Source organism: Vulpes vulpes, chromosome 9 (assembly GCF_048418805.1).
Source record: "Vulpes vulpes isolate BD-2025 chromosome 9, VulVul3, whole genome shotgun sequence".
Classification (NCBI taxonomy): domain Eukaryota; kingdom Metazoa; phylum Chordata; class Mammalia; order Carnivora; family Canidae; genus Vulpes; species Vulpes vulpes.
In genome coordinates this window covers 4,405,420-4,432,314 of record NC_132788.1, presented here as the reverse complement: position 1 = coordinate 4,432,314, position 26,895 = coordinate 4,405,420, and the positions used below count along the sequence as shown (strand labels likewise).

The 26,895-nt window shown below is 48.7% G+C and overlaps 1 protein-coding gene across 2 annotated transcripts in view; it reads right to left on the bottom strand.

Moving 5' to 3' along the window:
- IQCA1 (IQ motif containing with AAA domain 1) overlaps nt 1–26,592 on the bottom strand; it is a 145,011-nt gene extending 118,419 nt beyond the window's left edge. The window contains exons 1-5 of one of the 2 annotated variants that reach the window (XM_072719089.1): nt 26,307–26,592; nt 16,852–17,176; nt 12,908–13,027; nt 9,598–9,789; nt 7,156–7,227 (exon numbers count right to left, since the gene is read on the bottom strand). In XM_072719089.1, the coding sequence (XP_072575190.1) occupies nt 7,156–7,227; nt 9,598–9,789; nt 12,908–13,027; nt 16,852–17,176; nt 26,307–26,317 (720 nt within the window). In that variant the 5' untranslated portion in view covers nt 26,318–26,592. The remainder of the gene's footprint in view (nt 1–7,155; nt 7,228–9,597; nt 9,790–12,907; nt 13,028–16,851; nt 17,177–26,306) is intronic. The other variant, XM_072719090.1, reaches the window with a different exon arrangement.
- Between the last annotated feature and the right edge of the window lie 303 nt (nt 26,593–26,895).

Here is a 26,895-nt window from a genome sequence, read left to right as displayed (position 1 = left end):
GACTCATTTCAAAGTGACAGTTCTTCCCCTTTAATAAGTGTCCCCCAGTGTTCTTTATTATAATGAAAACATTGCTAGCTCCAGGGTAACATAAAATATATGATGGGCATGACCGTAGGACAAATTATTTCAAAGAGATCCACAGAAGGAAATGTATTACATTCATTAAGTTTCCTTCCACTCGATCCACTCCATTGGCTCTGCCAATTAAAATAACTGCACAGGAATTTTTAGAGTGCTATTTATTTTCTTTTTTGTAGATTTTAGAATATAAATATTTAAAATGGCAATATCAAAAATAATTTATATGACAATGGTAAAAGAAACATTTGGTCAGGAATGGAAGGCGTAATATTGTCTCTTGCTCTGATTCTGGTTTTAGTTACTAAATACCTGGAAACATGCCAAGATTCCCCAAACACACCAAATACTGTTTTGATCAGATAAGACAATGGTTTATTCATTGGCATGAAGTCACGAAGTGAAATAATGGAAAAATGAAATTTTAAAGTGAGTGGACAATATCTTCATTAGTGATATGGTGGAAAATATATTCAATTGAAAACATTTCTTGGATTTGGGATAATGGATTTTTATGGTTATCAGCCAGAGAACAGAAGATATCATTCTTTTATAAATTGAATCCATATATATTTCTCAATGGTGCAAAATCTCAATAGAATGCACACTACCAGGAGGAGACATACTTGATAAAAAAGGCAAACTGAAGAAAGTCGCATTTAACACAAAACAGACAACGTGGTCTTTTTATACTAGCCAAACCCTGTACTGCTGAAAAAATTAATACAGACTTCTTTGATTTCAGCTGAGTAAATATAAACTCCAAAATAAAACAGAAAAATTACAGTAATAAACATGTAATTCTATCTTTGTGTGCTATCAGTGTAAGCAATTAAGACTTCAGGTTGAAAAAGGGTGCTGGGCCATTCCTGGGTTTCTGGCATGCTACACATAGATGTTCAGTAAATGGCTGCTGAATTAAATTAAAAGGAAATTGTTGAATCAAACTACTAATGTAAAATTTCACGTCAAACTTAGATGATCTCAGATGGAATCTTTTGACTGTTAGTTTAGTTTTGAAAGTACAAAGTTGGAGTTAACCACCGTTTTTTATCATGACATCTTGCATCTGTGTGCCTCTGAAGGGTGGGACAGAGAAACAAATTTATATCAATGTCTGTCTCCCCTTCCATATGCACCAAATGGTGTGGAGATCTCAGGAGAAAAAAAAAATGATTCTACAGCCATTTGCTTTCATTTTAAATGTGTGCTTGCTTCCAGTTATTGACGTAAAATTTAAGCATATTGGAAAATACAGACAGACAAAATCTTCTGAAGGTCCCATGTGGAAAAAAAGGGCGCTATTTGAACTTGGTATCTTTTCTTCCCTTTGCATGTGCACAGATGTGAGACTGTATTTAGTTGAAATCGTATTATATGTGTAATTCTACACCTTGAATTTTTACTTTGAGCACTTTAATGTCCTCAAAAATTAGCTATGAACATGCTTTTCCATGGTGACATACTACTGCGTTAATGTAGGTCCACCAGAAGTTATTTAACTACTTCCCTACTCTGAATTGGTTTTATTCCCAATTTTTCATTATTAAAAAGAACGCTGTAGGAGATTTCCATGCACATAATCTCTATTTCTGACGATTTCCTTAAGACAGAAATAGAACGCGGGGATTAAATATGGATTAAATACGGATTTAAATATGTTAGAGATCGTTTGTTTCTATGGTGTTGAGTTTAATAAGTTCTTTATAGATCTTGGAAACTAGCCCTTTATCTGATACGTCATTTGCAAATATCTTCTCCCATCTGTAGGTTGTCATTAGTTTTGTTGACTGTATCCTTTGCTGTGCAAAAGCTTCTTATCTTGAAGTCCCAATAGTTCATTTTTGCTTTTGTTTCTTTTGCCTTCGTGGATGTATCTTGCAAGAAGTTTCCATCCGAGTTCAAAAAGGGTGTTGCCTGTGTTCTCCTCTAGGATTTTGATGGAATCTTGTCTCACATTTAGATCTTTCATCCATTTTGAGTTTATCTTTGTGTCTGGTGCAAGAGAGTGGTCTAGTTTCATTCTTCTGCATGCGGATGTCCAGTTTTCCCAGCACCACTTATTGAAGAGACTGTCTTTCTTCCAGTGGATAGTCTTTCCTGCTTTATCGAATATTAGTTGACCATAAACTTGAGGGTCCAATCATGAAATGGGCAAAAGACATGAAGAGAAATCTCACAGAGGAAGACATAGACATGGCCAACATGCACTTGAGAAAATGCTCTGCATCACTTGCCATCAGGGAAATACAGATCAAAACCACAATGAGATCCCACCTCACACCAGTGAGAATGGGGAAAATTAACAAGGCAGGAAACCACAAATGTTGGAGAGGATGCGGAGAAAGGGGAACCCTCCTGCACTGTTGGTGGGAATGTGAACTGGTGCAGCCACTCTGGAAAACTGTGTGGAAGTTCCTCAAAGAGTTAAAAATAGATCTGCCCTACGACCCAGCAATTGCACTGTTGGGGATTTACCCCAAAGATTCAGATGCAATGAAACGGCAGGACACCTGCACCCCGATGTTTCTAGCAGCAATGTCCACAATAGCCAAACTGTGGAAGGAGCCTCGATGTCCATCGAAAGATGAATGGATAAAGATGTGGTCTATGTATACAATGGAATATTACTCAGCAATTAGAAACAACAAATACCCACCACTGGCTTCAATGTGGATGGAACTGGAGGGTATGATGCTGAGTGAAATGAGTCAATCGGAGAAGGACAAACATTATATGGTCTCATTCATTTGGGGAATATAAATAATAGTGAAAGGGAATAGAAGGGAAGGGAGAAGAAATGGGTAGGAAATATCAGAAAGGGAGACAGAACATGAAGACTCCTAACTCTGGGAAACGAACTAGGGGTGGTGGAAGGGGAGGAGGGCGGGGGATGGGGGTGAATGGGTGACGGGCACTGAGGGGGGCACTTGACGGGATGAGCACTGGGTGTTATTCTGTATGTTGGCAAATTGAACACCAATGAAAAATAGATTTATTATTAAAAAAATAAATATGTTAGAGATCTTGTGGCACCTGGCTCATGGTCCTTTAGAAAGGCTGAGTTGATGTAACTTATGGTGCAGGAGAATGAGTGTCTCCTCTCACTCTCAACTATTTCAAGTTGGCAATAATTACAACTTGAAAAAACTTTTTTGTTTGCTTATAGATAGAAAGACCTTACCCTATTCCATCAATTCTAAGATGCATAGTTTTCATAGTTGAATATATCCGAAATTAGGGATGGATGTACCTTACAATCAAGGTCATGTTTTGATTTATTTGACAGTATTTTCTTTCTTTAAAAGCACATAAAAATCATGATGCATCTTACAATCGATGACACCAGGACTTAAGGAAATGCAGTATGTCAGTTAATTTTTAATTTGTATTTTTAAAAAAGATTTTATTTATTTATTCATGAGAGGCACAGAGAGAGAGAGAGAGAGAGAGAGAGGTAGAGATACAGGCAGAGGGAGAAGCAGGCTCCCTGCAGGGAGCCCAGTGTGGGACTCTATCCCGGATCCCAGGGTCATGCCCTGGGCCGAAGGCAGGAGCTAAACTGCTGAGCCACCCAGGGATCCCTTTAATTTGTATTTTTGACCACTAGCGAATATTCATGATTCGTATAGAACCACTTCAGTGTACATTTCAATGTCCCGGTGAATTAAAAACAATTTTTTTAAAAATCATGGTAAAAAAGACCACAACGAAATTTATCACCTTAGCCATTTTAAAAGATCCAGTTCAGCAGTGTTAAGTGTATTCACATTGTTGTGAAACAGATCTGTAGAACTTCTTAATTTTGCAAAACTGAAACTTCATACCCACTGGGCAACATCTGCCCCCCACCCCTCCCTCAGCCCCTGGCAGGCACCATTCTACTGTTTCTCTGAATTTCTGGGTGTCTTAGATAAGTGGAATCACACAGTATTTATCTTTTTGTGACTGCTTATTTTTCTTAACATAATGGCCTCAAAATCTGCCCATGCTATATAGCATGAGACAGGATTTCCTTCTTTTTATGACTAAATAATATGCCACCAGCAAATGTGCTCAATCATAAAAATCCATGGGGCACCTGGGTAGCTCAGTGGGTTAACTGCCTGACTCTTGATTTCAGCTCAGGTCTTGAGCAGAGACACAGGCAGAGGGAGAAGCAGGCTCCATGCAGGGAGCCCGACGTGGGACTCGATCCCTGGACCCCAGGGTCATGCCCTGGGCTGAAGGTGGCGCTAAACAGCTGAGCCACCCAGGGATCCCCTATCTGTAAATTTTTTTTTTTTTATCTGTAAATTTTTAGACATAAAATATATGTTTATGTTAGAAAGATGCAAGAATAAATCAAAGTGTAAAAATAGGATCACGTGTTCACAATTTGCACGACACAGAGAAACTCTGAACATCACTTTGAAAGATGCACAGTGGGATGTTTAACTGTATGAACTATTTCTGGGCACTAATCTACAATTATAAAACTACTCTGATAGGAATATTGACATACTGTAAACTTTGCTCACTTTCTTCTACTTCTTTTTTTTTTTTCAGCAAAGAAGTTTGCAAAGGGTCAGGATTTCTGAGCAAACAGGAATAAGGGTTTTAACGTTTGTGATGAGACAGATGGTCCTCAGGCCGGTGGGTGCCCACTTAAATCCCCGTTAGTGGTCTCTGAGCTGCCCTCGGCCCTGGGTCCTTGCCCAGACATCCCCATTCCTGATTCTCTCTTCTTTTTATTTTTAAAAAGGTTTTATTTATTTATTCATGAGAGATACAGAGAGGCAGAGACACAGGCAGAGGGAGAAGCAGGCTCCCTGTGGGGAGCCCAATGCCGGACTCGATCCCAGGACCCCGCGGTCATGCCCTGAGCCAAAGGCAGCCGCTCCACCGCTGAGCCCCCAGGTGCCCCTCTCTTCTCTTTTATTAGCATAGATTTTTAAAAAAATTTTTATTTATTTATGATAGTCACAGAGAGGAGGGGGGCAGAGACACAGGCAGAGGGAGAAGCAGGCTCCATGCAGGGACCCTGATGTGGGATTCGATCCCGGGTCTCCAGGATTGCGCCCTGGGCCAAAGGCAGGTGCCAAAGCTGTGCCACCCAGGGATCCCCAGCATAGATTTTTAAAGATGGTGCTGGCCTCTGTTTTGGAAGCGGCTCCTCCCCCACACCCCTCACCCTCACCCCTGCCTCCTGGTGGAGCTCCCCTGGCCCCTCTGCTCCTCCCTCTCTTCCTCCCAGTAAATATCCTGCGTGTCTTTTTTTTTTTTTTTTTTTTAAGATTTTATTTATTTATTCATGAGAGAGAGAGAGAGAGAGAGAGGCAGAGACACAGGCAGAGGGAGAAGCAGGCTCCATGCAGGGAGCCCGACGTGAGGCTTGATCCTGGGACTCCAGGATCACACCCTGGGCTGAAGGCAGGTGCCAAACCGCTGAGCCACCCAGGGACCCCATATTCTGCGTGTCTAAGTCCAGCCTGGCACCTGCCCCTCATAGCACCCAAACGAACGTGGGCGCTCGGAAAAACTCTCTGGCACTCGCTGTAGTGATTGTTTTTTTTGGGGTATTTTGTATCTTTGGTCTGCTTTGATATTTAGACTTCCCTAGATAATCTTCTCTGTTCAGTATTTTCTAATTTGTTACCTTAGTCACTCATGATACTGTCTAATCATTTTTTTTTTAACATATCGGTATCTGTGATTACACACAGTGTATTCACATTTGCTTTTCTTCTTTTAGCCTCAGCAGAGCTTGGTATGGGATCAGCATTTGCAAAGATTTGGTCACAGTGTCTATCAACGTCACCGGTGCAGTGTTTTTATCCCTGGCATTAAACATGGGGCGCTAAATAATGTAGATCATGCCAGTGCACCAACTCAGTGCTAGAACAGGCCTTGTTTTAAATCGTGATGTCCCTTAAGGCAGCGAGGAGACCAGGCCCGCCAGAACGGTGGCCATCTGTGGCAGGAACGAGCTCTGAGAAGCGCTGGCGCGTGGGCCCGAGAGCTGCCTGCACGTCCCTGAGGCTCGTGGGTGGAAGGGGAAGGGGAAGCAGGCACACTCTGAGTTGCCCCGGGGGACAGAGCCACAGCCTGCGGCTGCTGCGGGGCCTGCGGGGCCTGGGGCTTCGGTGGAATGAAAGGCAGAAGCTTCTAAAAGGGATGAGAATGGGCTGGCCTGGGGAGCTGGGGCTGGTGTTCGGGAGGGACTGGGGGGGCAGTGGAGACAGGGCCTCTTGCATGGGGCAGGGAATGCAAAACACTCCTTTGCACAGAAAGAGGTACTAAGACGGTCCCCAATTATCCCCCCTGCTGGTGCGCACCCCTGCATGAGGGCGCACCCTGTGGCTTGCCTCTAAGGGACCCAAAGAGGGAAAGGTGAAGCACATGGCTGGAGACTGCAGGTGTCCCTGTCTCCCGTGCTAGATCGGACAGAGCAGGCTGCCACACGGAATGGCCCACGGGGCGCAGGGCTGGGGGCTGCCTCCAGCTGACAGCTGGCAGAAAGCAGGCCTGTGGCCTGTAGCCCACGAGGGACCAAGTCCCGCCAACAGCCACACCAGCCTGCACGGGGACTGCACCCGGGAGGGCCTCGGGGGTCACCCTGCGCTCGGCCTTGCGAGATCCCGAGTGGATGACGGAGCGAAGCCCGGACCCTGGGCCACAGAAGCTGAGGTGCGAGCGTGTGTTTGAGCTGCTAAACTGTGGTAACGTTGTTCCACGGCAACAGATAACGAACACACACGCTTCCAGTTCTGGCGGAGCAGTCACCGTGGAGGTCGTCCGAGAAAAGCCAGCTGTCTCGGTGCAAGCCCATTCTGTTGACCACGAATGCTAACAGAGGGCAGTGCAGACATCACGCGGGGCGCGTACAATTTTTTCCACATTCAGAGCAGCCCACATATTCTAAGAGACGTGTAAACGGACGCAGGTCTGCTCCGCCCCGTACATTACAGGCGATCCCGTTCTCTTAAGTCACTGGTCACTTATTTTTCTTTCCTTTCTTCCCACAAAAACTCTCTAAGAAAGACACAAGACTTAAGAAAACCATACGCATATCCGGCCTGTAAGGGAACTTACCATACCCAGGAATATCATCTCCTCCTCTCTCTGTTTTTCGGTTTTCTTACACTGATGGAAACCTCGCCAAACCTAAAAACAAATAAATGGTTACTTGACTAATGTATTAAAAAAAATAAAAAAGGAAAACATTGTCCTATGATTTCTCCCATTTCAAACAGTGCGATGACTACACAGTCAAGGCCGTGCACGTATGTGCGCATTGATGGAATATCTTTTCTTCTATGAGCATGGGCAAAGATTTTAAAGAAATTTTTTTTTTTTAAATCATTTTTTTTTTAATTTTTATTTATTTATGATAGTCACAGAGAGAGAGAGAGAGGCAGAGATACAGGCGGAGGAAGAAGCAGGCTCCATGTACCAGGAGCCTGATGTGGGATTCGATCCGGGGTCTCCAGGATCGCGCCCTGGGCCAAAGGCAGGCGCCAAACCGCTGCGCCACCCAGGGATCCCGGGCAAAGATTTTAAAGAAAGAACAAGGGGTGCTGGAGGCTGTCCCATCCACCTGGGGACCGAACAGGATCCACACTCATCCAAGACCCTGGAAGCACATCTGCCAACCGTGCAACCCACCGCTGGGCCAGCAACAGCCTCACAGCTGTCAGAGTGGCTCTGACCCACAAGACAAGAGACAATGGGTGTTGCGGAGGATGTGGAGAAAGGGGAACCCTCGTGCGCTGCTGCTGGGAACGCAAACTGGAGCAGCCCCTGTGGAAACAGTGTGGTGGTTTCTCCAGAAGTTAGAAACGGAGCTACCCTATGACGGAGGGATCGTACTCTGGATACCTATCTGAGGGAAATGAAATCACCGTCTTGAAGACATATCTGTACCCTCATGTTCACTGCAGCATTACTTACAACATATCACATGGAAACAAACCATCCGTGAATGGATAAAAAATGTGATATACATATATATGTGTGTGTGTGTGTGTGTGTGTGTATAATGGAATATTATTCAGTCAAAAGAGGAAGGAAATCCTGACATTTGTGAAACATGCATGGACTGTAGGGCAGCACGCTAAGTGAGAAAAGTCACAGAAAGGTGACTACTGTATGATCTCACTGACACGTGGACTCTAAAATACTGAACCTACAGAAACAGAGCAGATTCGGGATTGCCAGGGGCTGCGGGGGGCGGGTTGAGGAAACAGGTGAAAGTGGCCCAAAGATACAAACTTCCAGCTACCAGATGAATGAGTTCTGGGGATTTCCGTACATAGCATGGTGGGCAGCCAACACCGTGTTGTGTGTTCGAAAGCTGCTAAGAGAGTGGATTGCAAGCGTCCTCACTACAACAACTGGTAATTCTGTGATGTGATGGATGCTTTAGTCACCCTTATGGTGATAATTACTTTGCAGTAGACACGTATATCAAATCAGGACACTGTACATCTTAAATACGCACAATGTCGTATGTCAGGAAAGGTGGGTGGGGCGGGGAAAGAAGAAGTGACTTTATAATTCTCATTAGCCAGAGTCCCCTACTTGGGTTTCTTTAGGAGGAACTTCCAGATTTCAGGACCGTGGGGCTAGATCTAAGGGCGGCACTTCATAGCTCTCAAAGAAAAGTTTCCACTGTGATGTGGGGAAAGGTTAACACGGTCACATCCAGGACGGGTACAGCTCAAGCTGTGAACTCAAAATGATGGTTTAGAACTTCCCATATTCACAGAAATTTGAAAGGAAATGGTTTGTTATTGGCCTCTCTGCCTCCACGGCCCCCCGTCCCCGTTCAGACCCCAGCAGGGATGGGGTGGTTGCGACTCTCTGGCTGGGGTCTGCGTCCTGGTACCTTCCTTCCCTCTCATCTCATTCTAATTTGCCCCACGCGGCCAGCTTCCTCATTTTCCTGTAAGCAACCTTAGCCTCCGTTTGGGAAAAGATGGGGTGCAAACCCTCAGGGGTGCAAACCCGTGGTGCTCATCTGGGAATGACCCGTGAGGCCCACGTCTAAAGGGAACACCGACGTCCTGGCGCCCGGTGATGGCCACGGGCATTGTGAACAGTACGCAAGCCGGCAGGTGTTGGTCCTGTGCCCCTTCTGTGATTGTGTCTGCGTGTGAATACACTTGTAAAGATTCACTGAGGGTTTATATTTTGAGCGACATTCTTTCCAACAATTATCAGTGATCTTTAAAAATATTTGAACCAAATGCCCAGCATTTTATACCTACTTATAATAAAACCTAAAAAAACAAAACAAAACAAAAAAACCTCCCAAAACCCCAAAACGACCACAAGCCAAAACCAAAACCGGACCAAGCTTAGGTAACAGCTTCTCCAGGGTAAGATAATAAATCTCCCTGCAATTCAAAATCCAGTTCTAGTAAAGGTAGGGTTTTGGAGTTTGGGGTTTCAGAGCTCACCCCCGACCCTGGGGTGCATCTCTGGCCGTGTCAACACACTTGTGCCCCAGCTCCATGAGCACCACACTCGCACCTTCTGAATCTGCAGCGCGGCGGCTCCCACGTCGGCGACTTTCTCGCCAAGTGTCTTGGCTTGCTTTGCTCTGTGTTCTCGAAGGAAGATTTGCTTCATGAACATCGCTCTTAGGCGACCTTGCCGTGCTCTCTCGGAGATCTGGATTAGCTTAACAGCCTCTTCTAGGGGGATACTCTTCATGCTGTATTTCTGCGGAAACATTCATGTTAAATCAGTGTTGAAACACATTAACTACATTGGTTGATCCCAGTAGCATCACATGCTTACTTCTAAGGCAACCTTGCTAAGAGTTCCCAAACCGTTGATAAAGAGTCTGACGGTGCTTTAATACTAACCACACTCCTCATTAATTATGTGAATTTTGATAACGTGCCATGCTCGTGCTCTGGTCCCATATTTAAGGACCCCATAAGCTTTCCTCTACCATTTCAAACAAAATACTAATTAGTTCCACAATATTTTAGGTTGGCAGCACATTATACTGGGAATGCCAATAAAATGGATTCAATAAAGCTCAAAATTGCTACCCATGTTTTATTAACTTAATAGTAGCAACATATAAATTAAAAGCATATCTTTAATATGAGAACTTAAAAAGTAAAACACACATGAAGTAAAATGCTGACTTCAAAATCAATTACAGGATGATCTAGTAAATATGAGTAATGTTAACATCATTTTAGGCATATTTAATTTATACATGAAATGTCCTCTGCTAATTACAAATCTGCATTTCAAAACATCCAGATGGGATGAGAAGATTACGACTGGACAAAAACCAGGGCTGGTGCAGTAAAATGCTGCCTTTGGAGATGTCAGATGGGCCACGGGGAGGCAGGGCCAGGTGCGGGGCTGTGCCATTTCCTGAGGAGGGTCAGGAGCCAGGCTGCTGGGCCACCCAGAGCCCTGTGAGAGCTCTGAGTGGGCGCAGCAGTGGGCCTGTCTGTTGTCCCCAGGGTGAGGGAGAAGCTGGGCACAGGGCCTGGCTCGGTGGAGCCTCATGCAGGGACAGAGACAGAAGTGAGAGGCCTCTGGAATCAGAAAGTCATGGGCTGATGTCCTTATCAGGACATGATGTCCGACACTGAGATCCCGAGTGTGGGGTGCTCCAGTTCATCACCAGGGTCCCTGATTCTCAGGATGATGTCTCCTCTGTAATGGCCCTGGGGTGGTGGTGGGGGGACAGTGCACAGGAAGGACCAGGGAAAGACAAGGGGCATTTACCGAGACCCTACAGAAGCCAGATGCTTTCGTAGACAATCTTGGCAAATTCACAAAGCAACCTCCAAGGCAGGTATTCCTGTGACCAGCCAAGAGTTCAGAAGAAGACTGTGCCTGGCACAAGAGACAGAGTCGCCACGAGTTCCCCCGGTCAGTAAGGGGTGGAGCCAGCTTGAACCAAGACTGACCCTCATCCCTGTGGTGCATCCACCATCACTAGGAGCTCCCTCTTTCATATAACAATTCCTCAGACTTTGGCTTTCCGTGGGATCTTGTCACCTTGGATATGCTGTGAGCGCACATCTCCAATAACGCCCTCGGCGTGTTAGAGTGCAGTGGGTATCATGTTGGCCTTGGATCAGACAAGGTACGTACAAGCGCTCAAGCACATGGCAGGTGTCCTGCAAACACTAGTTATTATCGTACTTCCTTCCTTCTAGATTTTATATTGTCGCTCTGAAAATCATTACAGCCCTTACCGAGCACTTTGGAGGGTTTGAGAGGTCTACTCAAAAAGACAAAGATTTTTGAAATTTATGGAAGGCCTTAGAGTAAATACTAAGCATTAAAGATGTAGGACTGGATGGTAATAATCGCATCTCAAAATTCTTTTTTGGGGCATATGCTGTATATATCATCAAGAAATAAGCAGCTTAAGGTGAAAGTGGAGTCTCATGAGGCACTGAAGGGCATGGGAAGGTCACCCAGAAGTCGAGGGCGGTTGTCCAGAGCCCAGCATTTTGCTGACGTTAGGCCTATCAGAAATAGAGGCTGAGATAGGGGCGGGAGGCTCTCTACCTAGCGGAGCCGGCTAGGGCTGGCTGCTGAGAAAGCAAGCTTCCTGCTGCTAACTCTGCACAAGCGGAGAGGGACACCAGAAAGGAGAAGCAGCAAAGAGGAATTTTGGGGGTTTGACTGTAGTGTGTACAACGTCACCTCCCTCCTCCGTTTCCCCCATAAAATCTGCCGTGAATTCTCTACTGCTCATCAATGCTTTGCTCCAGGGGATTCCTTGGGGGGAGCTGGATGAAGTGCTGAGTGCTCCCTTCTGTGTGATGCATGAACTGAGGACACCAAGAGGTGCCAGGATGGCTAGATGACCCCCCGTCCCTGAAATAGCCCCAGACCGACTTCCAGGAATGCAATGCAGAGGGATGGCTGGTCAGTGAGGGGAGAGGCGGAGGAGGGAGAGGCCCTCTTGAGTTACTGGGTCAGGACAGGTTTCCTAAGGGATGCTGCATCAAGGCGGGCTCTGCTAAGTGAGTACCATTTCGACAGGCCGGGTTGTAGGGAAAAGAGCAAGCCCTCCCTGCAGCATGGAGTGTGCCCGTGCGCAAGAGATAGCACAGAGCCACCTCATACAGTCGTGCACCCTACCTGCTTCCTGCAGCAGGCAGACAGGGCACGTCCTCTCCCTCCCCACTGCCCTTCTGGTGGCTCCCAGAATCTTCTTGGCACGAGGACCCAGGCTGCCAATACCCTATCTGTAGGAAGCCCATACCTGCTGGCTTCCCCAGGCACTGGGGCTGCACCTGCGGCCTCAGCAGAGTCACTGATGGATAATTACTCTGAATCATCCCAGCCTAGACAGCCAGCTGCCGCCTCCCTGCTTGGGCAATGACCAGCTGGGGACGTGAGGCACAGATGCGGGAGGCAGTGAGGGCCACCGAAATGCATAAGCAGACTCGCCAGAAGCTGGGTGTGGTGGTGCCACATGGAAAAATCTGGAAGGAAAAGACTGACCAGTACGTTATCTTAACAATTATTTCACATGAAAACATTCTGCTTCTGACTTTCAAGGTGTCTGAGATGAAAAATGAATCTGAGCTGATAAATCTGCTCAGTCTCGGAGATACCGACTCAACCAACAAAGCATTATGTTTTGATGTCTAAGTTCTTGAAAAATAATGGTCACGAAGCATCAAAAATACATCCAGAAGGTAAGCAACTTCTTACATGCCGACTAGCAGGAGGCGTGGGTGCTGGTTTCCGCCTGCTGAAAATAATCTGTCTCTCGCACAATTAGGAGCCACAGAGAAAGGTTTAATAGATTATGGAATGATGTTTATTAAAATGATATACAAACCTTTTTGGGTATATCTAATCCAGTGCTGGTTAATATTTGAGCAAGAATTTTCTCCCTTCCTTTGATTACTTCCAATTTCTCCTTCAAAAAATACTTGGGGATGGGAATATCTAATTGTTGCTAGAAAGGAGAAAAAATAAGCAAAAAGGCACAATTTTGTCACAATTGTTATTTTTGTCACAACTCCAGGACTCAAATGTATTTACAATATACAGTAAGGATTGTACATCAAAGAGATGTGCTTCATCTCCCATCTTTATTTAAGAGGCGATGAGGCCAGTGGTATGAAGAGGATTCATTACTGCTAAGGAGACACAAAATCACGGGGAAAAACCATCACCTTGGCCTGTTTTAATCATTTCAGTAAAACTTGAGAATTCACATCAGTTAATCCTCAATCGACTAATAACCTAATGAATGTCTTTAAATAAATATAATACCTAAAATAATCTCAGCCTACCTAAAATAATAATGCAAGATAGCAAAGTATTGTGACATAGAGATCTTTGAATTAAGCCTGATAACAATTTATCATCAGCATCATTAATTATTTGCATGTAAATGATCACATTTTTTTTTCCTAATGATTTGTTTTTATTTTTACCTAAATTACCCGAAATTACAAAAATTACTGGCAAAGTTCATTTGCTTTATGAGGAAACTTGCTTTTTATGCCATAAATAGAAACTTCTATGTTTCATTTATGCATATGACCAATATTTCACTTAGTGGAGGTCACACAACTATTTATCAGCCCGAGGTCAACAATCGGGGGTGTAGAAGTGTTATTCAAGCATATGGGATGGGCCCTTGGCCACCCCCATTGAGGAACACTGTCCTAGACTCTCAGACACTCCTGGCTGCCTTCTGGTAGACCAGTTGGCCCAGCAAAGCAAAAGGTTCTGGTCTTCAGGGTCAACTCCCCTTCTTCCCATTTTTTTTTAAATTTTTATTTATTTATGATAGTCACAGAGAGAGAGAGAGAGAGAGGCAGAGACACAGGCAAAGGGAGAAGCAGGCTCCATGCACTGGGAGCCCAACGTGGGATTCGATCCTGGGTCTCCAGGATCGCGCCCTGGGCCAAAGGCAGGCGCCAAACCGCTGCGCCACCCAGGGATCCCCCTTCTTCCCATTTTTGCGTGACTCTCCACACCCTCTCTCCCGACCAGGGGATTTTGAACAGGCCTTCCCTTAAAGAAGCATTATAACCATAAAGGAGCGTCTTTTTTAGGACTTGGTGAGACAGTATCAGTACTAGGTGGCAATTGTTTTTAAAAACCAAAAATTCTTAAACTAATGGGAGTTTTCAGGTGAGTTTCCAGGGTCCACGGAGTGAGTGTGGCCTGCGGATGGAGGGCAGTCAGAAGAGAATGATTCTACTTTAATGTTGAGATTTTATTTATTAATAAGTGTGTTCAAATGATGTGTTCTTCTAACATTTAAGACATTTTTATTGACATGGCTCCATCTGGTCCATTAGCTAAGAGTTTGAGGGGGAGGAAATATAGCAGTTGAGAATGGAAGAGAGAGGAAGACCTGTATCGGCTGCTAGGCCTCCATCCACCTGACACTCTGTGTCCATCTCAGATACCTGGTGGTTTCCCATCCTCTGCAGGGTGGGATCAAGGAAACTTGTTCCAGCAGAGGAACTCCCTCTCTCTCCCTTACACGTCTCTCGACATTAGGAAGGCTCCTTACATGGCAGGCAGCAGAAACGCTCTTCTGATTAGTGTAGCTGAGGGGACACGATGGACAGACTTATGGCTTTGTGGATCTGGGGCAGGAACACAGCAGAGAGTCTGTCATCAGCAAGGATGTGTCCAGGGATGAAGATGCCTTCAGGACGCCGCCATTTACTCCTCCTCTTGGTGAATCTGTTTTGTCCTCTCTCTTCCGTGCCTCTCTCTTTCTCTCTCCCTCTCATTCTCTCCCTCTTTCACTCTGAAGAGCAGCTTTCTTCATTCTTCTGGGCATCTGAGAGCTAAGGCTCCAACTACTTACAAATTTGGGAGACTGTAGTTGAGACTTCAAGACAGACACTCGCCTCCCTGTCTTGGTTTCAGAATCTCTTGGGAAAGGATCGCCTGGTTGCAGCATCAGGACCCATCCTTGGACTGACGAGCTGTGGTCAGACTGCGGGTCATACTGTACAGATAGCTGGGTCCCAGCCCAACAAAACAGAAGGGAGCTGTGCGCTGTGTGGGTGGTGGCCACAGAGGCCCAGACCCAGGGGTGGTGGTTGGTCAGGCTTCCACCCTCAAGCGCAGAACTGAGCCCTGCAGGAGCTCCCAGGGCTGGTACATGTGTGTCTCCCTGGCCCGGCACTGCCCAGGAATCCACGCTGCTGCTGTTGGACACACCCCCTAACCACCTGGACCCAGGTGTCATCACGTGGCTCAGGGTGCATGCTCCAGAACTGGTGGAAAACACAGCTGAGAGTCTTCCAGCAGGAAGGCTTCTTGGACATTGTCACTCATTTGTCACCCGTTTCAGTACTCATGGGCTCTGAAAAGATGATCTAGGTGAACCAGAAAATCTGAAGGAGGGGATCCCTGGGTGGCTCAGTGGTTTGGCGCCTGCCTTTGCCCCAGGGTGTGATCCTGGAGTCTCGGGATTGAGTCCCACGTCAGGCTCCTGGCATGGCTTCTCCCTCCTCCTGTGCCTCTACCTCTCTCTCTCTCTCGCTCTCTATGTCTATCATAAATAAATAAATAAAATCTTTAGAAAGAAAAAAAGAAAAAAAAGAAAATCTGAAGGAGCCCACGACACAAATTTCATAAATGTCTTCTTCAACTTCAAGAATCTTATTTAATATTTTTTGAATTAAATTAACACACTTAATATTGCTTTATTAATTCAACTTAGGGATATGATTTAATGACTGTTTATTTCATGTTTATCCTCAGTTGTTCTCGATATACTCACATGGGTGAGTAAAGTACACCTGACCGAAAAAAATCTGGTGCTTTAATCCACGCTCTTATAACTGAATGCAATAAACATAAAAGTTCCAGAGTGATTGTCAACATTTGCAATCATTTTAGCTATTCTTTATAGTCCATTCTAACAAAGTGCAATAATAACGCTAGGAAAGTCTATTCCAGAAAGAAACATAACCTTTATAGAATCTTGAATATGTTCAAAAGAAGAAGCATTAAAATGCCAGGTAGAAAATTGAACACTGTCTCCTTTTAATCTTATTTTAGGGAAATGTTCTTTTCAGAATGAAGACGGGGCTCATAGGACCGTGACACTGAAGTGAGCTGTCCACTGGCCGCTGGCAGACTCGGCCAGACAGAGCATCAGAAGAGACTCTGGGTGTCTGGCAGTGAAGGTCGGGGGGCACAATGCTCACAGCTCCAGGGCAACCGTGGGGCACAATGCTCACAGCTCCAGGGCATCAGAGAGAGGCAGGATGTCCTTCTTTCTTGTCTGAGTCTCAGAGGCCTATTGCCAAAAATGCCTGAGTCCCCAGAGACCCAAAGCAGAGGAGGAGATGCATCCACCTGGGAATAAGGAACTGGCAACCAATAGACTGCTCATCCTGAGGAAGTTGATGGGAAACACAGTCCAGAGGGAGATCTCCTTTGGAAGCAGAAGAGTGGGCACTGGGACTGGGACTCGGGAGGGACTGTGTCACAGGGTATTTGTCAAAGAGTTGGCCTGCTCCAGCCAACAGCCCTGGGCAGATACCATGGTGACAAGGAAGACAACATCTTCAGTGTCCGATGGACCCAAGGACTGTGTGAAGCTGTGTCTATGCCCAAAACTACAGGAACCCAATGCTTGTCCATGGCCGCATGGTCCAACTAAGGGCAATGCTTCAACTTTTCATCCAACAACTGGCAACTACGTCTAGAAAGTCAGTAGGAAATTGACCACAGGCCTCCACAGCTTATTTAAAAACAACTAGAAACTGAGAAGAGAAGAAGTTGAGTACTTACAGGAGCCAACTTTAGATCCTGTAGGATGTCATCAAAATAGTGAAACTCAGTTAATTCCAATTCAACCATTTCATTCTTCAGTTCCAGGACGCGACCCATCACTCCATCCAGGATTTTTCGGATCAGTATTCGCTTCTGCGGGTGGACGATCTGGTCATAGACATCCTCCAGGTTTCTGAAGATCTGCACATATTTTATGTAGAAGGTGGCCAGCATTTGGAAGATGAAAACTTGATTTCTTTGTGATTCCATCATGTTCTGGGACTCTTTATCAAGCAAAGAATTGAGGGCTTCTTGGGTCTGATGCCACATCTTATTATACATTCTGGGGTGGGGGGGGGAGACAGAAAATAAGCATAAATTCCTTTGTGAGCCATACAAAATGCGCGGCTGGAATAGCTGCCATGACACAGCATCAAGTGTGAACCGAGAACACGGCATGTAGTTCCCTTCAGACCATTTACGTCTTGTTTTGAGCTGCGCGTGCTTTTTGCACAAGACTACTGCTCTCGTTATCAAATACGTAGCTTGAAAAACACCTTTCACCTAAATGACAAAAGTGAGTCCTCACCGTGCCCGTAAGACCAGCCTGATTGTACCCATTTCAGAGATGAAGAAGCTGTGAGCCAGAATATTCCACCGACCTGTCCATACACACAGCTGGTGGGGCATGGGATAGAGCAACACCACGTTGGAACGTGATTCTGCCCTTACCTTGTAAAGTCAGACACGGGCCGACCCTGTGAACGAACAACCATACCCCAGAGAAACTCTTAGAAATCTCTATCAAGAATCAACATAAGAGCATTTTCTATAATAGCCCAAACAGGGAATCAGTGCGATTGTTTAGGAGTAAAAGAACAAATAACCGCACCGCGGTGTGGACTAGCCCCAGAGTGGGGAGGGTGAAGGGCTCACAGCTCTACGCAGCGACGATGAACCTGAGAACCACGGCGCGGGGCATGAGAGGCGAGGCACGGCTGGCCCTGGAGCCCGGCCCCCGGGTCCGCATGAGCGGGGTCCGTGCCCTCGGTCGAGTCGGAGGAGAGTGAGATGCAGGGGTGTCCTCTCCCACGGCGTCCCTGGTGAGCACCCGGCTGGGAGTGCTCAGGGTGGTGGCCGCTCTGCTTTGCCAGCCCCGGGACGCCAGGCCACCCCTCGTTGGTTCCTCGATGGAGCCCTGTGCACGTCCCTTCGGCCGGTCCCTCTATTAACCGTCCTGCTGAGCCTGTCATCCTTTTCCTGCCCGGACCCTGAGCAATACATCCAAGGCAGACTTCTTTGGTGGTGTTGACATTTTGGGTGATTTTTTGGCTCTCTTTATATCCAAGAACCAGATGAAAAGCTACTGGAAAGTTCAGTGTGTCTGGGAAGAGGCTTATTAACTCTCCCGGGGGAGGGAAGTGGTTGGGTAGGATCCTGGCTGCTTCCCTGGGATGAGGGGGGAGCCCACAGCCCATTAGGTCTATCCTGTGCTGGTCAGGGGGGCTCAGTCGCTGCCTGGATGCAGCCAGTGGGTCAAGGGGAGGGAGGGCTCTCGTGTCCTCTTCACCGTCAGCCTGGCCTCCCAACCCCACCCTCACCTGTGTGTGGCATTCCTGGACCCGGGCTGCCTGCTGGCATGGGGGCAGCTGGGCACCTGCTCTCTGGGGTCGAAATGCCCCTTAGGCAGACCTACCACCTTCAACCCCACCTCAGAAGGACCGGACCTTGCCCCCCTCTCCCAGGGTTCTGCTGGAAGGTGGGCTTCATCCTTGCTGCCCCTCTGCTGGCCCAGGGGTCCCACATCTTCTGGCCTGCCTCGTCCCCCTCATCTTATCTGCTTTCCTTCCTTCTGTTTTCATGGCATCTCCTGTCAAAGGCTCTCATGTCCCTTTGGCCCTTGTGTGTTTATAGCCTTTGACATCCTCTGTTGCCTATTTTGGAGGTGATTCAGGAAGAGCCTATTTTGGAGGTGATTCAGGAAGAGCGGGAAATAACGATGCTCATTCAATGCACCCTGTTTCACTGGAAGTCCCTCATTGACCTTCCCAAGGTCATTACCGGGCGTCCCCTCTAGGTCCTCTGCTCTGGTCCCATGACCTGTCCTTCCTCACTCATGCTCCACACTTCCCTCTGAGAAACTGTAAGCACCACTTACTGGAATCGACCCCACGCTGCGGCCTGTGCTAAGTGTGCTAGGTCCTCGCCACGCTCCACGAACCGGGCTCCTGTTACTCTCACTGAGGTGGGGGGAGGTAGCTTGCTCCTCAGAGGCGGGGTCAGTGTCTGAACCCAGTGCATGTGATTCCGAGCTCAGAACCATCATTCAGCACTGTGCCACCATCTCGACCTTGACCAAAAATGAAAGAACCGCCACCACCACCACCAGAAAATACATCATCATAACTCCTGCCAGGATGATGGGTGAGGAATTTGATCTCAACGTTTTCATGTCCGTTCATCTGGTTGCAAGTGGGACTGAATACCCACCTGCATGTTGGTTGTTTGCAAGTTCTCTTCCTCAGACTGTTTATCCATTTGTTTTCCTTGTTTTTACATTGGATTGCTTTTCTATTAATTTATGGGAGTTCTTTATTTATTATCTTCAAAACATCTTTTTTAAAAATTTTCTTTATTTATTTCTTTATAACATAACACCCAGTGCTCATCCCGCCAAGTGTCTCCCTCAGTGCCCATCACCCAGTCACCCCAATCCCCTCCCACCTCCCCTTCCACTACCCCTTGTTCGTTTCCCAGAGTTAGGTGTCTCTCTCTCTTTTTTTTTTAATTTTTAAATTTTTTTATTTTTTATTATTTTTTTATTTTTTGAGTTAGGTGTCTCTCATGTTTTGTCACCCTCACTGATATTTTCACTAATTTTCTCTCCTTTCCCTTTATTCCCTTTCACTAATTTTTATATTCCCCAAATGAATGAGACCATATAATATTTGTCCTTCTCCGATTGACTTACTTCACTCAGCATCATACCCTCCAGGTCCATCCACGTTGAAGCAAATGGTGGGTATTCATGGTTTCTAATGGCTGAGGAATATGCCACTGTATACATAAACCACATCTTCCTTATCCATTCATCTGTCGATGGACACCGAGGCTCCTTCCACAGTTTGGCTATTGTGGACATTGTTGCTAAGAACATCGGTGTGCACGTGTCCCGGTGTTTCACTGCATCTTTATCTCTGGGGTAAATCTATGCGGGTTCTTTATATAAACTGGGTGCCTATGGGTTCCTTAGCTTGCCTTCCATCTGAGAAGCTGGTATCTTACCATGGCCCAGGCAGGCTGTGGGCACCTGTGCTCCACCTCCATCCTGCTGAGAAGGGTGATCTCACTGGGATTTGTGGGGGTCCAGCTGCAGTCCTCTGGGCTAGTCAGGAGCCAGGTCCCCCAGGGGCAGCAATCCCAGAGCACAGTGTCCATGCCTGTGCATGGGCCTGCTCACTGCTGTGTGCTCCCACTCTGCTCCTGGTGCAGAGATTTTCAATTTGAGTTAAAAAAATTCCAAAACTTTAGTTTTTCGATTTAAAATATTTTCATTTTATTTTAAAATGGGATATTATACTATTAAATATAATAAATGCATTATTAGTGTGTGGTCAATTAATATAAACTTAAAAGAACTATTAAAAACTTTTTAAAAAGATTTATTAATTATTTCAGAGAGAGAGGAAGCACGTATGTGCATGAGCACGGGGAGGAGCGGAGGGAGAGGGGCACAAGCCAACTCCCCACTGAGCTCAGAGCCCCACCCGGGGCTCCACACCAGGACCCTGAGATCATGACCTGAGCCCAAATCCAGAGTCTGATGGTTTACCGGCTGAGCCACCTGGGTGCCGCTAAAAAATAAATTTTTAAATAAGACATTAAAAAAAAATTTTTTTTCTCATCTCTTATTTTTATGTTCCTGGAACAGAGACGAGAGACTTTCATGTCCTTGGCCAAGGGTTAGAAGCTTCTCTTGGTGCATGAAGAGCCTTTCGGGTTCGGATGACAGTGGTGGCAGCTGCTGCGAGTAGGTAAGGCCGGTCACCGTCCTAAGTACTTGACAGCTGTCGGCTCATGTGGCCCCAACCCCCGGCGAGGCAGGTGCTGCCCTCACCGCCGTTCACACACAGCAACGCTGCCCTGTGTCCCGGAAGTCTGGTGGCTCTAGGGCTCACGCTCCGAGCCACTTGGGGGCCCGCCGTTCTCAGGGTGGAGCAAATGGGGTGACGAATCATGTGGCACAGTCACGATGGGCAAAGATCTGCGGTTGAAGACACACTTCTCCTCTCCGCCAAGGCCGCTGGGTTCGGATCCTGAGCACTGCCTTGGGTGGCCCCTGGGCTGCGAGCATCATGGGTCTCCAAGCTTGGGACATATTTTAAAAACTACTGCCAACGAAGAGCACGCTGCTAGATGACTCTGGGCAGAGGGAACGTTTGTAGGGGGGACCTTAGAGGCCATCTGGCGCAGACGAAGCGGCTCTCAGAGACGACCCCATCACAGGACCTTCTGGCTTGTGCCAGCATCAGGTGGCATCACGGTGGTGACTCGGCCGGCTGCGCCTTCAGAAAGCAGGCGAACGGGACAGGATTGGGAAAGGCTGAAACCAAGGTGTCTGCCCAGCGGCAGAGGTAAAGCCAGGAAGGGTGCCCAGAGCTGAGTGTGGGGGGATGGCAGGGTGGCTCAATGGTCGGGCACCCGCCTTTAGCTCAAGGGGTGACCCCGGAGTCCTGGGATTGAGTCCGCATCAGGCTCCCCGCAGGGAGTCTGCTTCTCCCTCTGCCTGTGTCTCAGCCTCTCTCTGTGTGTGTCTCATGAATAAGTAAATAAAATCTTAAAAAGAGAGAGAGAGAGAGAGAGAGAGAGAGAGAGAAACTGAGTGTGTGCCTGGTTCACTGAAGCACAGACTTGGAGAACTTGGCGGAGGGGGGCGGGGCACACCCAGGTGTCCCCTGACCTGGCAAATGACACCAGCTGTGCAACCAATGTTCACATAAAACAGAAAACCATGTGGTTTGTTTTCTGGCCTAAGCCTGTCAGGACAGCATTACAGAAGAAAATTACAGGCTAATTTTGTTTAGAGCTCAGATCTGAAAATTCCACTTGGCAAACAGGACACTGAGCCGGATCAAAAGAGTGGTTCCCTCTGACCGGGGAAGAGGTCGCCCCAGGAATCTGTGAGCATTCAGCAGAAAGACAAGCTGAGCTAAATACAGCAACAGAACAGCACAAACTGAAGGTTATTTCCACAGATGCCAAGAAAATGCTCAAAATGAACTTAATTTATGGCATAGGCCTGATTAAGAATATCGTCCACACACCCCCAAAGGACGGACGCTGTCAGCCCTTCAAAATGCTGAACACCATGGACCAAAAACACTTTCCGGAGGCACACCAGAAATCTAAAAGACGGCAATGAGAAAGGAGGAAGCAGACAAAAAGGGATTAATAGAAAAGAATTCAGAAAATGCTTGTCAATGACACAGTTGCAAAATCCAAGGAAATCAGCAACAAGATATAAGAAGTCAACTGTACAGCAAAGTTGCAAGACATTGATAAAGGCCACAAAGAAAAAAAAAAACATCACAGAGAAAAATACGAAAAACGAAACCTTCTTCCTCGTACTGATTAAATATCTAAGAATGGATACGGTGGGAGCCACACAAGACGTAACTGAAGAAAATTCTAGAGTGCTAGCTGCAAGGAGGATCACAACAGGCAGAGGCTGGAAGACAGGACAAAAAGCAAGCGGACTCTTGAGACTGACATGCAGATGTAACACTACCGAGAATTTGGGACTAATGTCGATCATAGCCATGATTTCTACAAGTGGGGGTGGGATCCGTAGTGATAAATCAGGGGCATTTATCAGACTTCAAAGCCAGGAAGCACTAAGGTTGTGCAAGACCCCAGGGAGGCTGCCTTGTGGGGTGCAGACGGGGCGGGCTGAATCCCACAAAGACCCACACCCATCGTGATGAGGGATGCTGGGTACAGGATGCTTCCACCAGTGGCCACAACACCCAAACTGATGGACGGAACATGCCCAGAATTCAGGAATGCGTGGACGCGGCCTGGGGGGAGGCCCTGCCCGGGGAAGCCTTGCTGCCCCAGCTCAGCGCGATCTCGGCCTCCACCCGGGGTCAAGGCAGGAACCCCTCCAGGGCCGTGGCTCCGCGGAGCCCTGGCTGGAACTCTGGGCCACGATTCTCCCGGAGGCCCGAGCCTTCCAAGTCCCACATTTGGGTGGTGGCCTCTTCCTCCTGCACCTGCCGCTGTCCCAGAGGGCCCTGCTGGGGGCACCGGGGGCTGGTGGCTGGGTGACGGGAAATATCAGGCAGCCGTGTGAGCCAGCCAAGCCCGCATCATCACCCATCAGCTAGTAACCACCAGCTGCCACCCCATCCCCCGCCCCCTCCTCCCAGCCCCTGGCAACCATTAACCTCATTTCTACTCTATTTGCCTACCTCGGGCATTTCACATCCATGGACCCACTTAGTAGGTGGCCCTTGCGCTCTGGCTCCTTGCACTCAGCACACCCTTCCAAAGTGCACACGTGCCTCTCCTCGCTGCCGAGTATGTTCCCAGCATGTACACACCGCAGCCTGCTGTCCACGCTCCAGCTGATGGACGTGGGGCTGTTTCTGCGGCTGTTGGGAATCAGGCCACGGTGAACATCCCTGTGTGCGTATTTTTATTTTTCTTGGGCATAGCAAGGAGGGTTTTATTTTATTTTTAAAGAAATTTTTAATTTTGTAAAAAGATTTTATTCATTTATTCATGAGAGACACAGAGAAAGAGAGGCAGAGACACAGGCAGAGGGAGAAGTGGGCTCCCTGCAGGGAGCCCGATGCGGGACTCGATCCCAGGACCCCGGGGTCATGCCCTGAGCCGAAGGCAGACGCTCAAACGCTGAGCCACCCAGGGGTCCCGCAAGGAGGGTTTTAAAGGCAAGATGCTGTTAGTTTCGCATCAGCATCGTCTCCTGGGGTGGGTGGTCTCAGGCCACAACGTCCTGTGCCCTCACTTCCTCAAGGGGCAAATCTGGCTAAGGGCACCTCTCTGACACCCCGAGGCATGACTGCGGGCTGGGATCACGGATGTGCAAGTGTTCTGGGGATCGCAAGTGCACCTTGCAAAGAGAAGGTGGTATTTTATCCATGAGGTTACTTATAATTTTTTTTTTTGAAGTGCGTGATTGTTTTCAGACTTGGGCGTATGACCAAGAAACGTTTCAGAGTTTGAAGTCAGGAGGACCGTGGGTGGAGAACACTGAACGTGACAGCTGAACACGGCCAGCCTGCGATTTCCATAGCTTGGCAGATTTTCTGTGGCTGGGTGGGTGAGGGAGCGGAAGACCGGACTGTTCAGACATCATGGGCTTCGATGAAAAATATCTAAATCTCGCAAAGTGGGAATTCTTCCCAAGATATTTTATACAGGATAAATCTCCAGATTCTCCCAATACTATGCAGCTGTTTGTCCTCTTTCTGGAATATTCCCTTGGCCTTCTTGCCTAAGGGAGGCCCAGCTGTCCTCCCGTGCAGCCCTCACAGGAGAGGCTCCCTTTCCACCAGACTCTTCCGACGACTGCGGGGCTGGAGGGTCAAGGTCCTTGCTCCTCACTGCCACTTCCAGATCATTCTCCCCACCCCACCCCCTAGTTCTGAACCCCATTTCACCGGGTGGCATCACCACCGCCCCTCAGCGTCACCACCGTCTCCTCCTATAGCATCTTTCCAGGCTCCCACGGGGTGTCTACCCCATGAAGAGCATTTACGACAGACTCTACCCTCCTCACTCCCCTGTGATAAACAACTCAGTTCCTCCCTAGAAGCCAAGACCTGGAGCTGCCGGCTGGGGCTCATGCCCCCACCAGCAACATCACCCCAGTCTCCCCCCCTCCTCTACACTATCCCATTTCTTTGACTCCCGGTCCATTCCGAGTCCTGCCCTTTAGCAGGGTTACATGTCACTGCCTCCTATCTGTCTCCTGGCCCCGCTTCCCCACACCAGCTACAGCAAAACCCCTTTAAAAAGCTGGCCATGCTCCCGGTCTACAGCGTCTCTCCAAATGTCCCCTCCCACTCTCAGCAACCTTCCCACCCCATCCCCCACAAGGGTCAAGGGCACCCGAGGGCCCCATGTTGCTCAATGCATGGCCCAGTTCGGTTCTCTTCTGTCTTGTCTGGGCAGCGTTTGAATCCTTCACTCCCCCCCCCCCCCCCCCCAGAAACACTACTTCCTGTTCACCTGGCTTCCAGGACACCGCGCTTTCGCTTCCTCCTCACTGGTCACACCTTCATCCCCTTGCTGGTGCCTGTGCCCCAGTCTCTTACCACCGGATGACACCAGCCTTCATCTGTGGACCCTTTTTCTGTCTACACTCACTCCGTGTCAATAAAGCCAATCTGCATACCAACACCTGTCGAGTCTATACTTCATACGTGGACCTCTCTCCTGAACTCAACGCTCGAATACTCAAGTGCCTACTTGATCTCCGACGGGCACTTCAAACTCAACACGTCCAAAACCGAGCTCCCGAGGGATCGTCCCCACATGCAAAATCTCAGCAAGGCCTTGACCTCTCTGCTTTTTTAAAAAAAATTTATTCATGAGAGACACAGGGAGAGGAAGAAGCAGGCTCCCTGCAGGGAGCCCGATGTGGGACTTGATCCCAGGACCCCGGGGTCATGCCCTGGGTGGAAGGCGGACCCTCAACGGCTGAGCCCCCCAGGTGCCCCGCCTCTCTGCTCTTACTTTGTCACCTAAACCTGCGGTTAGTTAATAGCCTGGCTGCAGGCTGGAGCTGCAGTGCCTGGTCGGCCCGTGTGCTGGCTGGGTGGGTGTGAACTACTTAGCCTCTCTGTGTCGTTTCCCCAGCTGTGAAATGGGAATAACAGTGTAACAGGTCCTGGGTAGAGGGGTGCTGTGAAGCTCAGGTGTCCCGCCCTATTTCTAACCCTCAGCCCCCACAGATCAGCCCCACCACACGTGTGCAATGGGCACGATGAGGACAGCACAGCGCCTGGGGCACACTCCTCCCTGTACCCCCGCCACCCGATGGGGGTTCCCTGGTGGAAAGCGACGTGGTGCAAGGGGGCGTCCTGCAGCTCCTTCTTCCCACAGAGCAGCCCCTGTGCCGCTGCGCACGAGGGACTAAAGGGCAGGCGAGGGCTGAGCGTGCTGGAGATGCTGCTTTTCCAAAAAGACGGCAGCGAGGGCACCGCCACGGGCCTGCGGGAGCTCACCCCCGGGGTGGGGGGGGGAGGCAGTGCCGGGGCGGAGGGAGGCCTGGGCGACGCGCTCCCCGTCCCCAGGAGGCTGATACTCTATCCCGGGCCCCAGCTTTCTTTGCTGCAATGTAAAAAGAAGGAGGGGAGGGGGGAGGAGAGCAGGACAAGAAGCGGGGCAGGCCGCCCTTCCTCCGCGAAGCCGCCCAGGCCCTAAGCCGGCCGCCCGTCACTTACGCGTTCGACATGGCTGCTATTTCCCTCTTTCCCTCGCCCGCCTGGAAGCTCCTCCGTCTCCCGCTGACGGGCGGCCGGCTGCAGGCGTCGGGACGCCACCGGGGGCGTCCAGAAGGAGGAGGGGGACGGGGCTAGCCTGTCACTCTGGGCAGGACAAGGCGAGAGCCGGCAGGCGCGCGCAGGCTCGGCCAGGCGGGCTCGAACGTTCCCTCCGCCACCCGAGGCTCGGGCTCAGCTGGCCGCGTCGCGGAACCTAGCAACCGGGACGCCGCGCCTGCGCAGTGCCGGCCACCCGCCCCCCGAGCTCCGCGCGCCTGCGCGGCGGCCTGGTTCCCATGGCAACCAGGGCGCGGCGCCTGCGGGATGCTGGTCCAGCGCCAGCGAGGGACCGGGATGCGGAGGAGCCCACCTGCCCGCGGACCAGCCCCGGGGCCCAGCCCCGGTCCCTTCCGCCGGCGCCTCGTCCCCCCGCGCCGTCCTCCCGCGTCCCCGTTTGCCCCCTTTTCATCCGCCTTCCCATGTGCGGCCTTGATGCTTGTAGCCTCAGTGTTCCCATCTGTAAAATGACACAACAGTCGTCCCTTTGTTC